At 38.3% G+C, this 10,171-nt stretch overlaps 1 protein-coding gene across 1 annotated transcript; it reads left to right on the plus strand.

Moving 5' to 3' along the window:
• Nucleotides 1–1,696: 1,696 nt before the first annotated feature.
• Nucleotides 1,697–9,074, plus strand: GEMIN2 (gem nuclear organelle associated protein 2). The gene is made up of 10 exons (XM_052694658.1): nucleotides 1,697–1,881; nucleotides 2,291–2,375; nucleotides 3,478–3,567; nucleotides 4,902–4,961; nucleotides 5,127–5,237; nucleotides 5,842–5,886; nucleotides 6,602–6,670; nucleotides 7,850–7,960; nucleotides 8,177–8,235; nucleotides 8,630–9,074. The coding sequence occupies exons 1-10, from the start codon at nucleotides 1,760–1,762 to the stop codon at nucleotides 8,667–8,669; spliced, it is 792 nt and encodes a 263-aa protein (XP_052550618.1). The 5' UTR covers nucleotides 1,697–1,759; the 3' UTR covers nucleotides 8,670–9,074.
• The last annotated feature ends 1,097 nt before the right edge of the window (nucleotides 9,075–10,171 follow it).

The following is a 10,171-nucleotide window of genomic DNA, read 5'->3' on the forward strand; positions in this document are numbered from 1 at the left end:
GAGGATTTTAATTTTCACTGCCCTTGAATCCCACTGTCAGCTGTGGGAATATTCAGCTGCAGAGCATCAAGGACATGGAACCTCCTCCGTAAAAAAATGAAATGAAAACCTTTTGGTGAAATTCAAACAGAAGCACAGAAAGTAATTCAGTGTTGCATTTCAGAAGTACTCAAATGCTCTTCTAATGAGTTGTTAGTACAGTTAAATTTCATTACATAATGACAATCCAGTGTTCTGAGCTTCAAGAAAAGTCTTGCAGATACTACAAGGGTGCAAACCAAGAGAAGCAAAGAGACGCAATAACACTAACACTGTACAGAAGATCAGGTGATAACACTGTATGTAACATACTAAGAGAAAATGTGCCATTGTCTTCCATTATTAGGTTGTACTAATACTATTTTTCTTGATAAATAATTCTCAGTTGATGTCTCAGACTTTATTAAGCAGCAGTGCCTGCCCACAGGAAGCAGCTTACCTTTTCTTTGGAAAAGTACTCTTCTGCAATGGCTACGCAGCTGAGAAGTGGGCATGATACTCTGTTCCAGATTCTTTTTCCTCTTCTTCCATTGAATTACATTGACCAGCTGTTGCACTGGCACCATTGGTAAAATCTGTGACAACTTTGCTGGAAGACTACCTGCAATAATTTTTAAAAATTACTTGACTTAAACTGTATAAATCAAAAGTTTATATGGAAAAACATGTCCCAGTAGAGAAAATATATTTTATTTCTGGAATCTCTTTCTGTTCATAGTTCTTGACTCAGTGACAAATAGAAAAAAAAAATAACGTCTGTATATTACCAAAGTTTTAGAGGAGAACTTTTCACGGTTTTACTCACCAGCATTTCTGCCTTGTCTGTTAGTCAGCCTTCCCAGAGGCATCACTGTGGCTTTGGATTAGCAGGACTTATTTCAAACAATGGCTGCAGCTGTCTCACTCAACCAGGATGTGAGATCCGGACTCTCTGTTACACGTAGGTGGATTTGGAAACACCTTAATACAAACAAAAGTCAGCAGAGAGGAGGAGTTAGGGCTGGTGTTTTTTCGGAGCTGCTAAAATACAGTCTCACGAAACATAAAGAATAAAACTGAGAACAATTTAGAGATACACTGTTCTGCTGTATGGGCTGCATTTAGCATACTGATTTAGCACGCTGTTCAGAAAGAACTACTAAGAAATAGTAATATACAGGAGTTTGGTAAGAGACAATTTACATGATTTCAACAATTACAGTATCGTCCCTCTGCTTTTTATCTGAGAAGTAACCCAGCTCACTGCTACTGCTGCTTTGATTTTGATTTGGGATCCAGCCCATTACTATTTAGATAAACCCATACAGAAACAAAACGAAATCTCAGCCAAGCGCTTCCAGGTCTACACCTGGATTTACAGCACTTTGGACAATTAATTTTCACCACAGATCTCTGGGATCCAAGGAAGGGATGAGCATTATTACTGCCCGTCCTCAGAAGGAAAAGGCAGTGTTATCAATGAGTGAGTTGTGAAGAACCACTCGCAAAAACTAAGGTACGTGGGAATGAAGTACGGCCTAAATGTGGGCTCAGGAACGGGCTTATCGCTTTGGGCAATTCCCCGGCAACACGGCCAACCCCCTCCTTCCCCTCCGCCCTGCGGAACAGCCCACGGCGCTCACGAGGGCCGCAACGCCTGGGCACGGTGGCGGCGCTCCGCCTGCGCGAGGCCGCGTCTCTCGCGAGAGCAGCCGGGCTGGCGGCTGCGGCCGGCGGGGCGATGGAGTCGGCCGTGGAGGAGCTGATGCCGCGGCTGCTGCCCGTTGGGGACTGCGACCTGCCCGACGACTTCGACCCCACCGTGCCGCCCCGGACGCCGCAGGAGTACCTGAGGCGCGTCCAGTGAGTGGCGGGCCGGGGGTTGGCGGCGGGCCGGTCGGGCTGCGTCGGGGCGGCGCGTTTCCCGCTGCGTGTGCTCGAGGGGCCCGTTATTCCCCGGCGAGCCCAGTGCTGAAGCTCGGTTCGAGGAAGACGGCGGTCCGGTTTTGGGCTCCGTGTAGCAGTAGTGTCCCAGGATGTCGCTATGGGATGCGCAGCCTCGCTTCGAGGCAACTTAGGAGCATACAAGCTTCAAGGGCGCCAGTGCACTTGTGTATGAAGAGGGAATACTTGGTAATTCTGAAGTCAGGCCTTCTGTCAGAATTGCCTGCAGAGTCAGTTGGGTTTTTTTGCATAAGTGAAGATTTCCACAGATGCCTTATTCAGCCTATAACCGCCCACTGCAATACAGCAGTTTGATTTTGTTCTGTAGGATTGAAGCGGCGCGATGCCCAGATGTGGTCGTGGCACAAATAGACCCCAAGAAACTAAGAAAGAAGCAGACGGTAAACATTGCAGTAAGTCTGGGCTGCTTTATGCCTTTTGCTTTAAGAGACAAGCGGCTGGAAAGACGAGGGAGTCGTGAGCATAACTAAAACAGCTTGCTGGATCTTACAGCTCTTAATGAAATAAATGAAACTTCAGGGTTTGAAGAAGTGCCTGTTGAACTTCTGGGCAATAAGCAGTCTTTGTGGCTGATCAGTTTAAATCAGTCATACCCCTTCTAACCAACACACAGCAGACTTTTTCTGCCTGAAGGAATCAAATGCTGAGCTAAATCTTACAAGTCTATCGTAAAACCTGCATAAGCTTTAGCAGAAAGCAACATCTGTATCTAGATTCAAAAATATATCCTGTATAAGGCACTAAGAGCAGTAAGTACAGCTAATTTAAGATGAAATGCTAGCTCCATTTCTTCACTTTTTGATGGAACCTCTTATTGGGATTTCCCCTTACAAGTAGATTTTTCTGTTGTCATATTTCTTTTTTTTTTTTTTTTTTTAATCTACTTCCAAATATTTCAAGTGCCCAATTTTGTCTGTCTTCAACAAAAACTGTAAAATCTGCCTGCTAGATTGCTATGCTAAAGCTTCTACTATTGACGTGACCATGTACCTTGTGGCTGTTCTATTCATTTGTCTCACTTCTTCATAATGGCACTCTTAAACATTTGTAGAACGATTTTTCTCTACTGTAATTCTTTCATGCTAATCTCTGAAGAGGTTATATCTACTTAATTGTCAGTTAACCTAAAAGATTTTTATATTTTTTTTTTACTTACTATCTGAGCAAGAACAACTCCTACTATTAATAGCCCCTGTCCAAGATAAGGAAAGAGCACTCTCCTTTATTAACAGGGAAGTTAAGGTGTTAAAAAGATAACATTAAAAGATTCTTCAACAGTACATTCTACATATTTAATTTTCCTTCTTTGCATACCTGCACCATCAAGCAGGATAAATTTTGTCTAGACCAACTTAAATCAGTTGTCAGGAAATTATCTTTTTTAAAGTGAGTACTTCTATTTTTATCTCCTGGTATTTACTAATTCTCTTGTTCTTTAAGGATTACTTTTATAAAGCTCTTTATACATTATAATTATTACCAGTGTCTCTTTAGATTTCTGGATGTCAGCCTGCTCCAGAAGGATACTCTCCAACACTCAAGTGGCAGCAGCAGCAAGTGGCCAATTTCTCATCTGTTCGTCAGGTAGAAAATTGTGTGATGGAGAATGGGGGGCCTTTTAACTTGCACATCTGTGCTTTAGGGGGGACAAACTTATGTCTTTCTTACCATAAAGTCATAACATTTTGATCAGATGCTGCTAGTTAACTGTTTTAATTTTTAAAAAATAAAATAAAATAAAATAAAATGGGAATATACTGTGAGGCTTTTAAACTTCTGATGAAACTCCTTCCTGAGAATCATGTTAAATAAAAATAAAGCAAAAATATCTGGCAATATTTACACTGAATGATACGGAGTACTTGAGGAAGGACAAAAATCACTGTGATGTTACACAGTGACACTAAAACCAACAGTGTTCTACATTGTTCTGTGGAACTATAGAACAAGTGGATTCCTATCCACCATGAGATTCACATAGGGTCCAGTGGGCATCAGTGGGGAGCCATTATGGTCAGAAATACTGATTTGCTAAAATGGATTTGTGCGGATGCAGTGTTAGCATAGACTTTCCTACCATATTTGTACCTTGCTTTTACAGAAAAGAAATGGAGAGCTGAACAGTGTCTCTCTGTGCACTAATCAGAGTGTATATGAAGATATTTTACAACTCCAGTACTGCTGAAGGCATGTCTATAATGTATTGATATTGCATTGTAAAAATACCAGAATACACTGCAGTATAATCAATTGCACTGAAGCTGCTGTGGCCTTGAGCCTCGTGTGAGCTCATTTATTGTATTTTTTGAGGAAGATAAAGCAGCGAAGGTGGAGGGAAAAGAGCATCAAAAGTCATTTGTCGATACATTACGCATCAGCTAATGTTCATTGCAGCATTTTTTTTAGTGGTTACTTTTACTGTTAGAGTAAAAATTGAGTGAGGGAAAAATATTTCCATTACAAAAGCTTATACTTCCAATAGGAAATTGTCATGGAGATCAATTTGTCTTACATGGCATCCCTGTCAGAAGAAATGTTCTAGGAAAGTAAACCTACTGTCTTTCACAATTCTGTAGGCACTGACACAGAGCACTGTTGGAAGCATGGTATTGGTCTTACGTTTGCTTTTTTGACTAACCCAGTTGTTTTTTCTTGTTACAGCAAGCATAAAAAAGGATTTTAAGACTAGTAAAACTTACTACTTAAACTTAAAGCTTTATGCAGTAGACTTTAAAATTCCTTTGGCTTATATTATTTCCAAAAACCCAGTATAAGTAGCAGTTATATTTATACCAAGAGGCTAGAGGAATATGTACTCAGGAATGTTTTTACTGATTTCAGAAGTTCCTTTTTAATGAAGATTATGGCTAGGATCTGATAAGTGTAAAGTTAAAACTGATTTGGCTTTAATTATTCAGAGCCTGAACAAGCACAGACATCACTGGCGGTCACAGGATTTGGACAGCAATGTTAACATGGTGAGTAGAATTCATAACAGTTATGTGTTTTTCCTAGTCATTAAATTTGTGGTTAATCTTGCTTTACAGTGTAATTCAACAACTGGAGAGTATTATCATGTCTGTTCTTTGTTGTCTTCAAGATAGCTATATTTCACTGTTTGCTTTTATTTTTATTTACTTCAGCCCAAATTAGAGGATGAAGAAGGTTGGAAGAAGTTCTGCCTGGGTGAAAGACTGTACTCAGAAATAGATGCAGAATCTGATAATGAACATCTAGGAATTGATTACATAAAGGTGAGTATAAGAGGACTAATTTTCAACTGTTATTTTCACAAATAGTTACCAGAAACAATGCTACTGTTTATTACCACGTTGTGCTAAACATAAAGCAAGCTGTCTGGTGAGCCCAGTAAGACCCATTTCTCTTCCCGTCTAGGTTGAAACTGAGTGAAGCAGAGAACAAGTCTGTTAGTTCAGTCAAAAAATTGGGGAAGTTCCCCTGTCTGCTCCCAGCTAGAACACACTAATTCACTGCTAGAACAGAATGGAAAGTTTTATCCATAGTCTGGTTTAGTGTTTTGTGAAGGTGCTTCCTGTCCTTGTACATGCTACTCTAAAAATGCCCTTCACTGCAGCTTTGAAAAAAAAAAAAAGCACACCCTTGTTTTACAAGTAACAGCAAAGGCAATGCTATTTGATACCAAATTTGGCTAGACTTTATCTTGAAGTTACTTGAATACTGTTTTGTTGTCTTGTTTTTCCAATAGATGTCAAAGCTCAGAACAGAATTCAAATTTCTGATTGTATTACAAATGTTCTGATCAAATGGTAGTAAGTTCTAACTTAGAAAAAAAGGTGTTTGTGATGTTTCTGCATTTTCCAACTTGACTTTTTTCAGGTTGGCTTTCCTCCTTTACTAAGTATTGTAAGCAGAATGAATCAGGTAAGCCTACATCTTAAGCCTACCTCTTAGGACAGCATAGTGATACTGCCAAAGTTAGTACTTCCTATGTTCCATCAGTTGCATAAACCTTACCTATTTTTCTGTGCTAAGGTGATTGTTTATTCCAACTGCTATTCAATGTACACTTACAAGGAAAAAGTATTATCTCACCTTTAACTACAGTTATACCAGCAAATGTTTACAGTAACTAAATGTAAGCATATTTTCTCCTCATCATTTCTTTATAGAACATTCTAATGTTTGAGTGCCTCTTTTAGGGGCTTCCAGTAATTTATCACCTTTTGTCTTTTAAGTGCAGTTCTTCAACTTGATTGTAAACTCTTAAATGCACTGCAATACTAGAAGAACAACGTTTACTACATTTCTCACTCATTCTTATACAGAAATAGTATGATGCCTTTTTTTGTTATCTATCTCTAACATCTTGTTAACACAGAACGTTGCTTTATATAAAGCTCTTAGTTTTTTAAAAAGCTTTTTTTCCATGATGCTTTAACATGTACTTTACCCTTACATACAATCTCAACCTGAACTAAATGCCATATAGAATTGCAGTTGAGTGGAAACTTATTATGTCTATATTTAAAGACAAAAATCACATTTGCTTTTTATGTAACGTAATGCTTTGGGTAGAAGGACAGCAAAACAAAACTTTGCAGATATGGCATTGTGTTTTTATGTTTCTCTTTTGAAGGCCACAGTAACCAGTGTCTTAGAATACCTGATAAGCTGGTTTGGAGAGAAAAAATTTACTCCAGAACTGGTAATTTTTTTCTAACTACTCGCATGTGAGCACCTGTTTTCTATGAAATTGTTTTAATTTCCAACTAGTTCTCTAGATATGTGTACTGTATTCAGTTGTTCTCAAAACTCACCTGAGTAGATGCTAGATTGAACATACACAGAACTTTTTGAAAGGGTAATTACAAAAGAGCAGACAGAGATCTTTCAGGTACTGCTAAAACTCCCCATTTCATTTGCTCTCCACAATAACTTAATCTGCAAGGTCGAAGGGTGCTGGGGAGAAAAGAGGGCCAGAGTACAGAAGCTTTGAAGTCAGTGAGCTGCAGGTTGTATTTGCTAACGTCTGCTTTAGTTTGGAGATGGTATTCTGCTAAAAGAGATCATTTAATCTCTTCATGTGCAGCACTATGTTATCTATGTTAGTGTGGAAACAGATCCAATCTGATATAAAATTGAGAGTGATGGAGTACATTAGCATGAAGTTTGGCCACAACTAGATTAACTAGCTGTATACCACAAAATAAATGAACAATGAAAAATTCCACAATACTAAATACAGCTTCTTGATTTTTGAGTTGCTTAAAGGCCTTTTCTGTTCTGAACTTTTCTTAGTGACCAATATGCTGCAGAGCACGTGCACATTCTTAGTTTAATCCTATTATGAAAGGCACTAGGCACTAGAATTAATTTAATGAGTTAAACTGGTAGCAAAGTGACGTTTACAATATTGTGAGTGATGTTTGTAGTACTGAATAATGTTCAGTAAGTAAAAAGCAGAGGACGTTTTTTTTGCAGTGGGGTAAATCCTAAGGCTGATGTAACAGCATTGCTTCCACAAAGATCTGACTTATATATTCATTCTTTAGAATGTTTTTCCATGGCTTATGAAGTTAACAAATAATAGCTATGTAATTATTGCTCAAATAGTGCTTCCCTTAGATTAATAGAAGAAACTGTTCAAAAAAAAAAAAAAAAAAGCAAGCAGGCAATCCAGGAGCATGCTCACAAGAAGCTTATTTACAGGCATAAAATTCTACTATGCAGTCTCTAATATGGCCCTTCAAACTTTACCTTTCTGTCAATGGCACTTAAATGAAATTTTGCTTTGAGACCTGTGCCCAAGGCCTACTACATACAACGTTTTTCTTTTTTCAAAGAAGTGCCCATAATTAAAAACTCACTATTTCAATCCACACAGGGTAGATGGTTTTATGCACTGTTGGCATGCCTTGAAAAACCTTTGCTACCTGAAGCTCACTCCCTTATTCGACAGTTGGCAAGGCGGTGCTCAGAAGTGAGAGTACTGGAGGTAAGATTTAATTTAATGTTGTGAAAAGGACTGTTTCAACTTCATAAATTATCAAGAGAATGATTTCTCAGCTCTTAAATTCTTGATAAGTTATTTTTCATATTTGAAGTCTGCTGGAGAATGAGAGGAAGACTGCAACATATAACATGGCAGGTAACTTTTTTCTAGTGGATATGGTTAACAGAAGAACTGTTCTGGTATTTGTTTCTCTTTCAGGAGAACAAGAACGAAGAGCAAGTTTCAGCTCTGAACCTCTTAATCTGCTTAGTTAGCAGGTAATGCAAACCACAAATATAAAATAGCAGAGTATGTCCAGAACAAGTGTGATTATCCTTATGCTAACATAGATTCCTTTAAAGTGAAAGTCAATCCAAGTAGTCTGGATGTATGTAGCAGACATACTTAGTTACCAGGACCAGACAAACCCAAGGCTAAAACAAAGAAAACACATTAGTTTTCTTTGGTGAGCCCCCTCAAACATTTGGCTCACCAAATATATGGTGTCATATTATTATATATGTCATATATATGGTGTCATAACGTCATATTCTATAAATATGATAGAAATACTAAATTAAACCTGGAAAGCAAATGGTCTAACAACTCAGAGCAAAGTAAGGAGTGTGTTGCATTAGAGTTTTCTTACTGTATTCCACTTCTCTCCCCTAGGTACTTTGATCAACGTGATTTAGCTGATGAACCCTCCTAGACTTTTCTGACAAAACCATTTTCTGTTGCAAAGCACAGAGTAGTACAAATAGTACAAACAGTGTACAGGTCTGAAGTGTGCAGTGTCAAGTACAATACAACTTCTTCAGAGCACCCTCAACATAATAATACATTTGGGACAGCTATGAATAACTGAAGCTGATCTTTAGCATGAAGGTACTGCTCTCCAGTATCCTCATCGTAAAATGGTCCATGAATTATCTGTCATTATCTCTCAAGCAACTATCTTAGTATAACAGATTCTTCATTACAAATTTTTGCCATCTGAGTAATCCTGTGGATGCTGTCATTAGGTTCCGAGTTTAAAGAGATGTCACAGATGACTGTTCTTTATCTAATACACATCCCTTGAGGTCTTTTTTAATAAAACTAAAATGTTCTTTAAGCTGTTCTTAAACATTGTGGCTTTTCTCATTCTTCATAGTACTTAACGACTGCTTCACTTCAGAAGCCTACACAATTGGGATCCAATGTGTTTTTTCAGGAAACAGTTACTGAGCTTAAATACTGCTCAACAATACAACTATAGCCAGTGAATTACTGAAAAAATTATGTTACCAAAACATAAAAGGAGGTAGTGCATAGATTTCCTCAGTAATAATATTTGCTACTTTATATAAACAGTGGCAGAAACCAGGGGTAAAGGCACAGCTGTATTCAGTACTCTTTAACAGAAGCACTTATTAAACAAAACGGACAAATTTATTTTCTGTGTAATATCTTGACAAATACGTTAGCTCACCTGTTTAACACATTGAACAGGGAATTCTTTGCCAAGAATACTGGTGTCTCCTTCGTACATACATGATTCTATTGGGTTTTAATTATCTTCAGCAATTGAAAATCCAGTCTAAAGGAACTCTGATTTCTGCAGGTAACAGCAGACTGATAGATAGTATTGAATTTCACACTGTGCAGGAAGCAGATGTCAATCCCTCGCTATTTAAAAAAGACATATCATTAAGCACGAGTTAATGGTTAAGCCCATAGCATAACTTAGGATTATTACCACTTTCTTATGTGGAATGGTAATTTTAACTGTCAAGTGAAAATGAAAGAAACTACGACAGTTTTAATTTTAGAGAAGCAAATTACAAAATGCCCTTCCAAGTTGTGTGGGTGTCACTGAAGTGTCCATCTGTCAGGCACAGTGCAAGTCAGTCCCTTTAATAACAGCAGTTAAAAACAGCACGAGTTGGCAACTGAAGCGCCCACAAAATGCACTCAGGAAGAACAGTAATCAGCTAATCCTCTCACCTTACAATTTCAGAGAAGCCTGAATCATACAGTTGGACAACCACCACAACCTCCCTATAAACTACCAGTGTAAGTGCTCAGTGTTTTCAGTCACACAGCTGATCCCTACAGAACACCAACCACCGTGGTTACTTTTATCTCCTCTAGGTCTCTAAACAGCGCCGTGGCATTCTGCTACTGCTTTAGATCTTTCTTAGAACTGTCAAATTATGCAGTTATAGCTAA

This window comes from Tympanuchus pallidicinctus, unplaced genomic scaffold (assembly GCF_026119805.1).
Source record: "Tympanuchus pallidicinctus isolate F22 unplaced genomic scaffold, pur_lepc_1.0 scaffold3, whole genome shotgun sequence".
Classification (NCBI taxonomy): domain Eukaryota; kingdom Metazoa; phylum Chordata; class Aves; order Galliformes; family Phasianidae; genus Tympanuchus; species Tympanuchus pallidicinctus.